Source organism: Vanessa tameamea, chromosome 17 (assembly GCF_037043105.1).
Source record: "Vanessa tameamea isolate UH-Manoa-2023 chromosome 17, ilVanTame1 primary haplotype, whole genome shotgun sequence".
Taxonomy (NCBI): Eukaryota; Metazoa; Arthropoda; class Insecta; order Lepidoptera; family Nymphalidae; genus Vanessa; species Vanessa tameamea.
This window is the reverse complement of record NC_087325.1, coordinates 4,471,122-4,485,874: the sequence shown is the minus strand read 5'-3', so window position 1 is coordinate 4,485,874 and position 14,753 is coordinate 4,471,122. Positions and strand designations below refer to the sequence as shown.

Here is a 14,753-nt window from a genome sequence, read left to right as displayed (position 1 = left end):
TTATATATCAAGAGGAAGAAAAAGAGGAGGAGAGAAAAATATTTTAATATTAGCGAACTATGAAGGAGAGATAGAAATTGTATTTTAAAAGAAGTCCCATTACAAATAAAAATTCAGGCATCTATCAAATGCTGCATGGATTGAGCTATCCTCACGTTTATCGATAATAATATATCCCACTGTTCGATTCTAATAGTATTGCTTGTTGTCTTCCAAAACGAACATGGCCAAAGATAAATTAATGAACGTTATAAGTTAGCGTAATATACATTAGAATTTTCATAGTTAAGCTTACTATTGTTAGAAAGTCTTTAATGTCAAGAAAAAATCCACGTTACTATTCTTTATAAAAAATGGTTAGAGTCCGATAAAGAGTTGAGTCTCAATAACTATAACGAAAGGATAGGTCTTATTATGGGGAGTTGACGTACGTGCTTACGAACAAACCAATACAATCACAAGTTTTTATTTTTCTAGTTTATAGTTTGTTTAGTTTAGTTTAGTAATTTGTTTGGTGGCTTCAATGGATACCACTCAATCTGATCTAACTAAAAAAAAATAGATTTTATAAGGAACAAATTGATCGATGATCTAATGTTAAATAATAATTTTACTATGCTCCATAATGAGGAATTAGCTAGAATTTAGTTGGTGAATTTTGAATTAGAATAACCCAGATATTTCGATTGAATCTGCGGATATAGCTTTCAAATTAAACAGGATTCAAGTGTTAAACAAAATATTAGGAACTAATCACTGTAATATTAGGATTGTAACAAATGTTAAAGTAGAATCTCAAAAAAATAAAAAGTAGATTGTATTTTATTTACAAAGTTCTATATATCTGCTAGACAATTGATGCTGCGAATTTAATTCACCTAATGATGAACGCAATGCAAAGCGATTATATTCATACCCCATTTATTAATAATGTATATTTATGGTATATATATATATATGTAATAATTTATATGTATTATTTATTGTAATTTTTTGCCGCGACCCAACTTCTGTTCACAGTTAACGTTAACGTTCATCGTCTTGGCAAAATATATGAAGCTCTTCTTTTCATCAATTCTTATGATCAATTCTCATCTTTAGATAAAGATTCGAACAAAGTGGATATTAACGTCAGCTAAATTATATCAATAAGAATAAATCTTATTTACTTTGATGTTTCGAACCTCGTTCAGTTCCGTGGTCAATTGGTACGTCTCTGAGGAGCAGAGTGGACCGTGTGAGTGGCCTCGTTGGCTAGAAGGGGAGAGGGCTCGCTACTCGAGCCTCCCAAGTGTTTTACACCAATCCTCGTAAAACTAAAAAAAACAATAAGGTGTAGGGGGTGCAAAAATACCTGGGCGCTTTGCTGATCATGGTTAATTTTGAGACCACCGGTGAGGCACACTAGAAGATCATGTAAAAACTGCTTTAGAAGGAGGGAAGATCGGTAGAACACTGCTTACACCCAGGCCGTTGTGGTGCTTAAGACGAGGTATATATTTATTAGTTATGGCTATATAGAATCGTATATAGCCATAACTAATCAAATATTATCCATGCAATAAGACCTATATTTCATTTAATTGTATATATGTACATTGCTATAAACAACAATTTATCGTGTCACACTAGAAAAACGAATAATAAAACTATATATTTTTATTTTATTATCATGATAAGTATCATTTTTTACCAATTAAATGTAGTAGATGAATTTGATATTGTAAGCTCCTTATCTTCTAGCTGCAATAAGAGTTCATACGCTTCTTTACATTTGAAGGTTGCAGCCGTGTCCTTTGGAGTTTCATTTCTATGATTTGTCATATACATATCGGCGCCAAGTTTTACAAGGATTTTTATTAAAGTGATATTGTTACTCATGGCAGCAAAGTGGAGGGCTTGTCGGCCACCGGGAGCATAAGGGTCATTTATAACAGCTCCCTTATAAACGAGAAGACGCAGAATATTTTGTTCTTCTAGTGTTGGCGTGCACATCATTGCAAATTCTAAAAGTTATTTCAAGATTAAAACTAACTATTTATGTATTCCCAAGATGTCCACTTTATAAATCGTAATATACTTTTACGAAGGGATACACTAATAATAATTTTTAGACTAGCTGAAACATTATTTTTAGCAACTTGGTATAGAGTTAGTTACATACTACTGGTTTAAAGTTAGTTACTTTACTTACGAATAAATAAGCCAGTGTCCATAGGATTAGACCTTTGCATAATTCTCGCTCCGTGGTCAAATAAAAAAGAAGCTACTAACAAAGAGGGTCTGTGAAAAGAGTTCACGCATTTCAGTACCTATACGTAACATAAGTAAGAGTTATTTGCATATAAATAATACAAAAGTTACATATTTTACAGTTAATTTAAATTTTTACCTTTATGTTTTGTTATCGTATATATATACCTATAAATTTGGAAAATGCAAAAGTGCACGACTCACCACGCTCCAATTGTACTTATTGGCAAATCTTAAATTATGAAATGGCAAAAAACGTATAGATATATTAAGATATTCAATATAAGTTTTTGGTTTTTTAGTAATTATAATTAAATGACACTGAGTAAGATTGCCTTTCGCAACAGGGACATACAAATACTGAAACAAATTTATTCAATTTTGATTTCTTTTCAAAGTTGTTTTCAGGTTCTGTCATTTGATATTTTGGAATATTTGGATGTTACTATCATATAAAATTAATTTTAAGGAGATTACTTCCCTATTTTACAAAATACAGAATTAATCACCTTAAAATATTTTTACAACGGTATGCAGCTTGTTTTATGTGATCCAACAAGAGAGAATAATAAAATAGTTACCCAAATAGGGCGAACATCTTTTTCGATCGTAAAGTATTCTCTTATGCTTCGCATCATGAATCGTGCAAAAGTAATTAATTCGCCTGAACGATTTAGAAATCGTCTCCTTTAATCTTTAGTTATTCTATAGGGTTGCAGTTAAGCAGGTCGGGACCTATTTTATAAAATATTATGTACTTTTTATAGGTCGCAAACGAGCAGGAGGCTCACCTGATGGAAAGTTATTACCACCGCCCATGGACATCTGCACCGGGGGGATTGCAGGTGCGTTGCCGTCCTTTAAGGAATGATTACGCTTTTTTCTTGAAGGTTCCCAAGTCTTATCGGTTCGGAAAAACAGCCGGCGAAAGCTGGTTCCACAGAGTGGTTATGCGAGTCAGAAAATGCCTTAAAAATCGCGATGTTGTGGATTTTCGGACCTCGTCAGTGGAGCGGGTGCAACTTCTAAAGTTGACGCTATGTCAACGATATGACGGTATTAATCCAAACATTTCCTCAGAACATTCGCCGTGAAAAATAACTTAGAAGATGTAGAGTGATCCAACATCTCTAGGCAAAGCCAAAGGATCGAGCAGGTCAGAAAGAGCTTGACGCTGATAATTCGAGCCACACTGCGTTGAATACGGCCAAATGGTAGAAGCTGAGGCACACCCGCCCAGAGGTGAGATCAGTACTCTGTGTGAGGCCGAATTTGCGCCTTATCGTCGTCGACCTCGCCGTCTTAGGCGATGAGTCGACGTCAAGTACTGTCTTGCCTTGCTGAGTACACCGAGCTTTTTTGAAGCCAGTTTGGCTTTACATTCCAATTGACCGTGGAACTGAACAAGGTTCTAGGAACTAGGTTTGTCCGGTCCCAGTCCGAGACTTATTACATTATGAGACAATGACCGTCCCTGTGCAGAGATGGAAAAGAAGGCTGACAGAAATTCCCTAAGACAGCCTTAGCGACAGATCAGAACGCACGTGTTCCTGAAGGAAGGTGCACCAGTCTCTCGCCAATTCTGCCAATTTACTCCGTCTTCGTCTTATCAATCAAGTTTTTGAAGGACCTAGAGGCAGAGTTATATTCCTTTCTGAATGCGCTGATATTTACATCACGAGACGCCGAAAGATCAAAACCGGCTTCGCCGTCTTAAGGTAGATGTGAACGGTTTTCAAGTTGGATTTGAGTCCCCATATGTTGCAGAAGTCCACAGCGAGGTTGGTAGGGGTTGCCTTATGATGCCTGCTCCGCTTGCCCCGAACAGTGGCGAGCGCAAAATTGCCCCTCCCCCAGAAATCGTAGGGCAGCCTGGGCCTCCCTACTCTGGTGGTGTATGTCCTGAGTATGGATGCCCAGAGAGAGATTCTCCACCTCAATCGCTGATGGTACCCTCCTGTGGTAATGTAACCAATTTTTTATTTTGCACAACCATCATGTTTTTGGGGGAGGGGGATTGGGCCTCCAGGACTCACATATACCGGACGAAACGCGGTAGCATAGCTACGACTTTACGCCGATTTTGAGTGAGAGAGTGGTACTTCCCCGGGTGTGCCGGCCCATTCAGCTGCAACCCAAAGGTATGCAGCGTGGCACTACCAGCGACGAAATGAAAATGAAAATGAGTGTGAAAGATTAAATAAATAATATAATGAGCACTCTAGGAACCGCCGTGCACATATGCAATATTGAAAATAATGCACAAAACATTTCTTACCTTCTCATTAATGATAGGGAGAGAGGAGTCATTCCAACGTTATCTTTTACGTTTGGGTCTACACCAGAATCTAAGAGTAACTTAATAGCCCGCAAATTTCCGGAACAAACTGCTAAATGAAGCGCATTTCTTCCGAGATGATCAACTTGTTGAATGGCGAATCCTCTTCTGAAAATGATGCATATTTACTTTTTTAATAATTAATATATTAAAAATTAATGACATGTATAGTTGAAGTTTTGAAATAATAAAACAAAATATATGAAGGTTAGAGACCTAAGTTTGCTATGGAATATGAATATTTACGCAATATTATTTTGAGCGATTAAAAATTAATAGGGGCTTTTATTTTTAGCTTTTATCATTTAAGTCTTGTTAAATAGTGTTTATTTCATAATTACCTTATATAAATTGCTAATAAATTATCATTTCCGATTTCAGCTGCTACTAAAAATTCTTTGTCTTGATGGAGAAACTCAATAGCTTCTTTAATACGACTGTCTTGGTGAATGTCAGATGTATAAGATGTACCAGATCCAACATTAAGAGATCGAGGAGATCCAGGGTATGATGGAATATGAACATCCAGCGAATTTTCTGATAATTCTGTGTATGTAAATAAATAATTTAAATTTATGGAAATCAATATTTGCAAGTATCTATATATATTATATATATATATTATATATATATATATTAGTTTTTTGCACAGTAAGTACCTATTTTATATTTTAATAATATTTCTTCCGTTACCTACGATTTTATTTTTGTGTTTACTTAAGTCAGTCCAAAAGTTATTATATCTTGCATTTTAGTTACTATAAATAATTAATCAATCAGTTAATTCCGTATTATTAATAACATAGATCTATGACATGATTAATATTGTTGAGAAGATATTAACGTACAGGTTAAATTATTGTTGTGTGTAAATTATTTAAATGCATCACAATAACCAAACATAAAAAGATACTAATTTTAGAAGTTAAACAAATAAAATAAAAATTATAATTAAATGTTTTATTAAAAATAAAAGACAAACATATGTTTTATTTTTAAATTAGTAATTAATTATCTACTTTTTATCTTCAGCCGTAGGTTCAGCAGTGTCTAAAGATTTACTCGTCGGTGAATCCGAAAACGAAGAAAACTGTTCACCCTCAAGTATTGTCTCCATTTTCGGCACATTTTCAAGCAATGATGATTTTTTTCTGGTCGTAAAAATTTCATCATTCTCACGAAGTGTATCTTTGTTGCGAAGATAAGCAATGACTATTGATTCCGGTTCATTTTCAGTGTCATTGTCGGCTATGGGTATTTCATTGTCGCTTTGTAAATTGATGTCAACCATTTGTAACTCTTCTCGAGATTCACAATTGTATAATTGAATTGGTAGGATATCAGATTGGTCCTTGCTAGTGCAAGGTAGATCAATAGGGATGACATTATTTTTAAAATTTTTCTTATGAGTAACATCTTTAAGAACATTTATTTTGTTTATTAATATTTCTGTGGAACTAGGATTACTTACGCAGCTAGAGTCCACAATAACGAAAATAGGATCTTTATTAAATTCGTTTGAATTTTTATACATATTGGCCGATGTACATTGCAGGTTGATGTCATCTTCACTGGAAAGAATATACGACTTAAATATTTGATACTTCATGGTTCTCATTGCATTCTGCAACTAATAAAATTGTTTCTATGGATTGTTCGATGACACAGAATCAAGCGTCCCACTTTTGATTATATTATATCTACTATATGAAGCTGAATGTAATTCACGTTGTGATAAAATTTGTTTTTGAGCATTAATCAAATCTATAATATGTTTTGGTAATACCTGATCAGAGTAAAAATAAAACATAACCGATTGAATAATGTCTTTGCCTAAACGGTAAAAAAACATTTTGTAGTAGCTTAATAACCAAAAAAAAAATTCGTACTTTGACCCCGGAGAGGCTTGGCCATCTTCAATATTTTCGGATGAAATTATTCCAGTGGGCTGTAGAGATATTCCTTCTTCAGTTCTACTTATTCTAGAATTGTTATCTTTACTCATATCATCTTAAGAATATCTAGTCAATTTTAAATTAGCTTTGCTTAATATGACATTAGAATTCACGAAATATATTGACATACATAAATCTCAGTTTTATTTTTAAATAATAAATCACGCAAAAATGTAATTTATTTATAAATAGTACAAACAAGTAGAATCTCATTTGTCAGCTACTATTTTTTTAGATCTACCAATACGCTTTGTTGCTGTAATAAGAGAATGTATAGCGAAAAGTAGGTGGTATTAACATACCTAACAATGTACCTACCTACCTCTCATTTCAATCATATATATGTATGCTAATGTAGTCTAATAATATTTAAAGACATGGGGGAATTGAAATCAAACAACTTTTTTATTATAATGCTAATTTAATACAGCAAGTGAATACCATGTATACATCAAAACTAAATCTAGACATTTCGCATGATTAAATGAGAAGTTTCACTTCACTATGCAGTACATATTAGTTATTTATTAATATTTGGAATATATAAATTTGAACTAATTTTATTTCCTCTTTTTTTGGTAAAAATGAGTATAAATAATAATCAGATATGCGGTAAACCGAGGTAGAAAAAGTACACACGTTATAACATTCGATTGAAAGTAGTACCTAATAACATATAGGTAGGTATATCTACTTTCGAATGAATAATATTTCTTGTTAGGCCATTTATTTTTTAAACGATAACAAAAATACATATACATTATCTATGCTTTGAGTCTAAAACTATACTATGATACTATATCCTAGACACTGCGAAATAAATGCATGACGATCTCTCGTTCCAATCCTTTTCGTAAATGTTAGTAGGTATCCATATGCCAGCTAACGGATAGAAGTGTGCGTATTAAACCAGATTGAGAAGATTAATTAATGTAGAACGAAGCAGTTATCTGCCTTTTTACTATTTTTAAAAGTGAATTTATTATCCAGACTGTTTAAATGGATCTAGATTTCGGATAAATCTTTACAGTATCAGTCGGCGATAGACAGGTATATCTTGTTCTTGAACACGGGGTGCAGAACGCAGAAGTTCAGCCAGAGTGTACAGATCATCACGGGGCCGATAATTGTTCTGGTGCATATCCGAACGTTTTCGAGCGACCATAAAGCGTTTCATCTTATTCACGTACATTCTCTTACGACGTGCCTCTTCATACCTTTGCATAAGTTCGTTAGGGTCAACTGGGTATATTTCAGGTAAACCCATCGGCAAGCCAACACGATTTTGTTCGGAGAAATAAGACTGACGGGGGTAATCTCTTTCTCGCGGATCAATTGCTCCATCATCGCGTAACCATATATCTCCAACTTCGTCAACTTCAGGTTGACCTAGATCTAATGTATTGACATTACCGTAATACGGAATTTCAGCGTTTCGGCTCGTGGCATGTAAATCTTGTTTTCTTCTTTCTTGAGCTTCCCAAAAGTTAAGTAGCGCTCTAACATCTGCGGCGCTTAGACCAGAGTCTCTCTTACGACGCTCAGATACAGACCTATGTGTAAAAAAATAAAAATTGAATACAGATACTACCGAATATATTATTTAGAAGTAAAAGTAGAAAAAAGTTACCTAAAATTTTTTTTGTTTCCCCCAGAATTTTTGGTAGCAGTTTTTGCTGAGGCTGCTGCTCCGCCTACCTTTGTCCCACTACCACGTTTACGACGATTGTTATCATTCTCTTGGATAACGAAATCTACTGGCATTGGTGCGTCATTTACTCTGTGAAAGCATGTATTATACATTAGAAAGATGCGAATATGGCCTATGTGTAATGAACATTTAATTGAATGTTATCAATAGCTTCAAGTAATAAATAAAATACTGAACTTACTTAAGATTTTTCTTTCCTGAGCCAGATTTCGTAGCAACTTTTGTAGCAGCACCAGCTCCCCCCACCTTTCCACTACCACGCTTACGACGTCGGGACTCGTACCCACCCGAGAGGCCCTCCATAGCAGGAGGCTCCCCATATAACTCTGGTCTCATAATAAGATTGTCCAGTTCCCCGTTAGATTGAGGAGATTCATATCGTTGCTCGACAGCTTGCTCATATCCTTCAGAATTACCTAAAACGAAGTTTTAATTTCATTTTTCCTTTCTAGAAAACCCACTATATATTTTATAATAAAAGTGTAAAGCAGGAGTGAAGATTTGTGTAAACTGATTCGGAAAACTTTTAATTTTCTTTTTTTAATTATTATACAACTTTGAATGTTATTTAATTAAATTCGCAATTCATATCTTGGTACGTTGCAGTTCTGGTATGATTTGTGATTACCTTCTTCACTTAGAGCGAGAGGATAAGGTTCGAGGTCATTTTTGTCGCTCTTGTTAAGAAATAACGACTGCGTATCGTCTTTTGTTTGGTCCCAGTTCTCTGGCAGTTCAGCAATTGGACCATCATCTAAAATGTTTCATTGGCTATTGTGATAGTTGTATGATGTAAGAAGCAATATCAATTTTATTATAGCTGTATGGTATTAGAGTTCATACTAAAGTATCGTGTGCAGATTATTATAAGTTTATTGTAAATAATAATAACAAAAATATAAGCATGACAACATTAATGTGTTTTAAAGAATAAACTTTAAAATATGCATTATTTTGTTGTTGTTTAATAGCTTATTTTTTTTTAATTCAAAAATCAATTGACAAAACTACGCCATATTTAGCGCAAATTATAAGTAGTTTAGTATTCCACAATACTAAAATTATTATAACGCACTATTTAATATTAATATAAAAATCCGCCATTGCATTGTTACTGAAAAGGTCATAGTTGAAAATGGAACAACTTCCTACGCAGAAATATAACGGAGCACTGGGGCCACCTGTTGCTAAATATAGAACAACCCGGCCATCTCCCTAATCGATACGGCACATCAAAACAAAATCAACAAGCCAGAAGCAAGCCTTATCTGCCTAAAATAAAACTGCATATTACCTTTGGTATTCGGGACAGGCTCTGCATTGTTGACTACAAGGACCGCGAAGACCGCGGTGAGCGAGATTAGTAACATATTTAAGCTTTTACTATATGTTCAACAGAATTTATTAACGTTTTCGCAACAAAGACTTCCTGACGACGATGTGGGGCCCACACTCGGAGGACGAATGCCGTATACCGGGGCGGACTGGAAAGAAAAGCGGAGTTCCTGTCGATACATTCGCGACATGCGCAATGGACAGAGCAGGGATGTATCTTGAAGTATCGATTAAATATATTTTACAGATTTGCAACTATAGTACTTACATACAAAGGACAAGCATTATGTATCTATGTAACCTATCTATGTAAATTTAATTTATTCTTTTAAATTAAGATTTATACTTTTATTTAAATACCGTTTTTAGGTATATGTATTTTAGTACAATATTATGTGTATTGGTTTACATTCTTACTTTCGGAAACATAAAATGCGCAGTCGTCCTGAAGTTTTTACTTTTTTGCAAGATAATAAGAATATGGAGTAAAAGAACCTTATTCAAAATGCAACAATATCTTGGAATTTTAATTTTAAATATATTATATAAAGGTATTTTCTCGTAACAATTCAGCCCTGGCTCAGTGACGTCCATATCTAGTAAGCTACACAGGCAAACCATAAAATGCGTCTTATCGCTCAGAAGAATAAACCGGGTGGTACTTCACGCAGACACCTCATAATTATCATTAAAATAAGTATCTTATTTATAAAATATCGTTGGAGTTTTACTGCTCTAAAATACAAAAAAAAAATGTTGTGTATTTTACAACATCTATGTAGACTGGTACATGGTACTTATGTTGTTTTTGTTTTATTGTAAACTTAATATAATAAAATTTTAATAGGTTATATAATAGCATTGTCTAATTTAAAACATGCAGAGCCTACTGGTATGAATCATTTATTTAATCTTAATCATTTTACACATACCGTAATTAAAAAGTATTCTTAATTAGTTATTAATATTGTTGTATTTTTATATCAACTAAAACAAAACAAAAAATAATCTGGCTATGGAAATAGTCTTAAAGCCGATGATACACTTAGTGAATTTCTTCTAAATTTGCCGACATAGCCGCGTTAGTCTGGACCAAAGGTATACAATAAAAGTTAACAAGTCTCATCTTCTTGTCACTTTAATTCTCATACAAAAGCTAACTGGCCCAATAGAATGTTCCCGCCGGCGAGTCAACGACATCCTGTTATCAGGTGATACCATTTGAATCTTTGACATGTTTTATGATTTCCTTTCATTTCATAGGCATATAGAATTTAGTTTGTAAGATTAATTAGAACATTTAAATATCTTCTAATCATCCAATTATTCTGAGTCAAATAATATTATATTATATTGTTGTATAGTTATACAACTAAAAATCAGAATAACACAAAATAATTCTAAAAACATGCTCAAGGAGAACCTTTGGCATAATTGTTTATGTATGCCAGTAATTTCATAGCTATCAATTTGAAGTGTTAATGTTCCTAGGATATAAAATGTAACGCGTTTATATGTATATTATTTTATCAAAAAAAAAAAAACAAAAACATGTTTACTAATAGTAATTTTGAATGTTATATGTATTTCAGCTACAAATTGAAATATTTAGTGTTATTTGAAAAAAAAACTATCGAGATCCTCAAGTTTGTGATTGCATTACCCAATTATGTGAACATAGTAAGCAAAATTAGCACCTATTTAGTGGTACATGTTTCCCAGACTTATATGTGTGTTTTGTGTGTAGGCTGTGGACGGGTGCTGCAAGTGTATGCCAAAGTTATTCATTATTTACCGGTCAGCCTATATATGGTGCAATCTATATACTTACATTATCAGACGTAGGCGTTCATTTATCATTTTTCGATACTTCAGATTGTCAATATCTCGGTATTGATGATTCATAGGAAGAGAAGTATATGAACATAGATAATTATATGATCTACAATTTTTATCGTTTGATCATTACTTTTGACCGTGAATATTTTATATAGCAGACGTGGGGTCGGTGGGTATTTTAGATAGGTACTTCAATACTACACCAAAAAACTGTACCAATTTTTTATTTTATACTAATTATTGTAAGGTTACCATAACCTATTTTTTTTATTTTTTTTTGGTTTGTAAAGTAACCTTACATGTTTGGGTGGGTGTGTAAATGGACAACTACTTAGTATATGTTTAAATATAAAATTAAAACCAAACAGTCCAATTAAAGTTGGCGCTTATTTAAAAATTTGTGTACATAATACATGTATTTCACTAAATTATACTATAGGATCCTGTGATCGCTAATGTGCTATTAGATATATATATATTAAAATATCCAACATACGTTTTTCTTATTGCCTTTTTCCGTTCTAAAACTATAGGCTGTCTTAAAAGGAAAGTTTCAATTGATGGAATTAGTAGGAATCTCGTGGAAAAAGAATTAACCAAACACAGTAAGTATACATATATCTTTTAATATTATTAGATAATTTGCTAAGAGATGTTTAATCTCAACCAAGAAATAAGGTAACTTGTTGTAATAGTATTATTGTATTCCGGTTTGAAGGTGAGTAAGCCAGTGTAACTACAGGCACAAGGGACATAACATCTTGCTCCCGTTTAAGTTGCTCAAGTTGGTGGCGCATTGGCGATGTAAGGAATTATTAATATTTCTTACAGCGCCAATGCCTGTGGGCGGTTGTGCCGTTTGCATTCGCGCGTTCACCTATCTACATTAAAGAAAACTTAAGTACAGTTCCAATTTATTAAAGTATAAGACGGTTTCTACATCTATTCGGGATGTTGCGCAATCACCTTTCAGCTTTTATATTATTAACCTAGTTAGAGAAATTAGTCAGTCGGCGCTCTGTTTAACGCTTAGGCGAGCATTTTGGTATATTATTATGTGTCAAATATAACAAGTCATTATAATTACTCATATAGTGACGATTTGACACATCTTGAGTCTTATAATGTTAGTTAATTAGTAGGGAAAAAGATAAACAAACATTAGATTTACGTATTTATATAACTCAGCTATATTGTACATTACTAAGAGTTTATGATTAATATGTCTTTTTTAATACAACACTATTACACTTAACTACTTATTACCACTTTAATTTTACTTCCAAAATTCCTATAACAGTTTCGTCGACGTTCCAAACGCCATTTTTTCATTTCCATTACATTCCATCAATTTTATAGACTAATCAAGCTCCCAACCAATGATATCGCATCAATTTGCTGGCAAATGTTGTTAATTTGGCTTTTTTCCTGTTATGGTTGGAATAAAGTAAAGGTAATAGGTACCAAAATTATAAGATAACACGTATACATTGTATCGAAGATTTTTAGATACTTATTCAAAATGTCTGCAGAAAAGTCCAATAGCATATCAATGTTATCTATCGTTTATAAAAAAGTAGTACCTTCTTTTCCAATAGAAGAATGAATAGAGCATTAGATCAACGTATTCCATGCCATCTGCCGATAGCTCTTCCATATTATACGCTAAAAACTGTTCTCGATTAATATATCGTTATTTATAATACGACACTATAATTAAATTAAATATTTATAATTTAATTAGAACCAATTAAACAGGATGTATATATTAATCGTACTTGTCGTGTTTGCTTTAATATAGTTGTACATTTAGAAAGTAATTAGTATGTAAATTAATAAATTGTATCATCAAAATGTAACAACTGCTAGCAAACCTAATTAAATAAATATATAAATAAATATACCGCTTAAATCCTTATAGCCACTTCAATTTTGTTTCCAGTGTACCGATAACAGCTTTAGATTATTCAAGCCTTCCATCAATGATATCGCCTCAATTCGTTTTTTAATTGGCTCTACTGCTCTTGTGGTTGGAATAGGCTACATCTAAGTAACAGTCTAAAACAATGAGAAACATAAATAATCACTTTAGTTTCATTAATTTGTCACACGGGACTACCAAATTTCAAGCTCTAGGCTGCTACTTAGAAATTTTTGACGGAATTATCAAATTATTTTGTATAATATCTACAGGGATTTGAAACTAGGATCTCGGTATCCGCAGCCTTTATAACCTAGCCATAAGACCAACGTAGCTGTAATATAAAAGGACGTACGAAAATTTAAATAAGAAAACCCGCTAAAGATTGCAATATTGTACGTACCTAACATTTACATTTTATATAGTGAAAATATATTTCAATTCCAAGCTTCGGGAGCTATTAGGTACGTTATGAAGGCAATTTTTCACACGTCTGTTGTAATATTAAACTTGTAGTAATATTAAAATATTAAACTCGCTTAACTTAACTTATAAAACAAAGTTATTGCCACAGAAGTAAATATAATCTTCTTTATATTGTATATGTAAAAGCGAAATGCCATTCACTGTTTAATCACGAACTGTCAGAAACTACAACACATACAAACTTGAAATTTGGCAGGTAGGTTCCTTATTAGGGTGTAGACATCCGTTCAGAACGGATTTTATGAAACTTCACTCCTAAAGGTGGATTGGAAATTTGTATGAAATTCCTGTTTTTTAAGTAAGAGACTTGAAATTTAAAATGTATGCTCTATAGATGGCGTGGAAGTGTCCTAATAATGTATCTTTAGAAATCAACCCCCTTTTGGGGTTAAAACAGGGAATAGTAGTTTCATAGATAATACATATATACTGAAAAGTAATTTGTATGAAAGTGCAATGTTATTGAAGTTAAAGTAATTATGGCAGAAGGATTTTAAATGGTATTTAAGTATAAGAATTATTGAAAACAACTACTCACTATTATAAGGAGGGATGCTTTATAATAACAATAAAAAGTATTTTAGCGTGGATCGTGCAGACCGAGTCGTACATAATAATATTATGAATAAAGATTTGTTTGTTTGTAATAGATAAAATCTGTATTTGTTGGTCCGATTTTCCAGCAATAATATTTTATTTTAATTCAGTAACGATAAGACAGTTACAAACTGAAATAACTGCGAATAATTCCGCAGGCACTGCTAGTATTATTATAAATAAATAAATGGATGAGTAAATAAATATATAACTAATATATTGAATAAACCATACTAAAACAGAAATAAATTAAATTATATAACGATATTAAAATTAAATTCAGTAAATACAGATCAGTTGTATTTTAATTAGAAGAAA

At 32.8% G+C, this 14,753-nt stretch overlaps 2 protein-coding genes across 3 annotated transcripts; both read right to left on the bottom strand.

Moving 5' to 3' along the window:
- Nucleotides 1–1,689: 1,689 nt before the first annotated feature.
- LOC135193753 (uncharacterized) lies at nucleotides 1,690–5,882 on the bottom strand. Its single transcript, XM_064217569.1, has 5 exons — nucleotides 5,690–5,882; nucleotides 4,933–5,137; nucleotides 4,532–4,699; nucleotides 2,195–2,283; nucleotides 1,690–2,006 (listed from the first exon to the last, which is right to left on the bottom strand). Exons 1-5 carry the CDS (start codon nucleotides 5,880–5,882, stop codon nucleotides 1,690–1,692), a joined length of 972 nt encoding a protein of 323 aa, XP_064073639.1.
- A 1,065-nt stretch (nucleotides 5,883–6,947) lies between these two features.
- LOC113400308 (putative neuropeptide precursor protein) lies at nucleotides 6,948–9,757 on the bottom strand. 2 transcript variants are annotated; one of them, XM_026639832.2, is made up of 5 exons: nucleotides 9,552–9,756; nucleotides 8,886–9,011; nucleotides 8,439–8,673; nucleotides 8,177–8,326; nucleotides 6,948–8,099 (listed from the first exon to the last, which is right to left on the bottom strand). In XM_026639832.2, the coding sequence occupies exons 1-5, from the start codon at nucleotides 9,625–9,627 to the stop codon at nucleotides 7,571–7,573; spliced, it is 1,116 nt and encodes a 371-aa protein (XP_026495617.1). In that variant the 5' UTR covers nucleotides 9,628–9,756; the 3' UTR covers nucleotides 6,948–7,570. The 2 variants fall into 2 exon arrangements, with proteins under 2 accessions (XP_026495617.1, XP_026495618.1); XM_026639833.2 differs by lacking the exon at nucleotides 8,886–9,011 and having other exon boundaries at nucleotides 9,552–9,757.
- Nucleotides 9,758–14,753: the final 4,996 nt, after the last annotated feature.

Coding starts and splice junctions, on each gene's coding strand:
- LOC135193753 (XM_064217569.1), bottom strand. CDS start 5,882: ATGGTTGACATCAATTTACAAAGCGACAATGAAATACCCATAGCCGAC. Junction 5,138..5,689: donor AATGGAGACAATACTTGAGG/GTGAACAGTTTT, acceptor TTACATACACAG/AATTATCAGAAAATTCGCTG. Junction 2,284..4,531: donor TCCCTATCATTAATGAGAAG/GTAAGAAATGTT, acceptor CTCTTTTCACAG/ACCCTCTTTGTTAGTAGCTT.
- LOC113400308 (XM_026639832.2), bottom strand. CDS start 9,627: ATGTTACTAATCTCGCTCACCGCGGTCTTCGCGGTCCTTGTAGTCAAC. Junction 9,012..9,551: donor GCCTGTCCCGAATACCAAAG/GTAATATGCAGT, acceptor GAAACATTTTAG/ATGATGGTCCAATTGCTGAA. Junction 8,674..8,885: donor TCTCGCTCTAAGTGAAGAAG/GTAATCACAAAT, acceptor ACTTCGTTTTAG/GTAATTCTGAAGGATATGAG.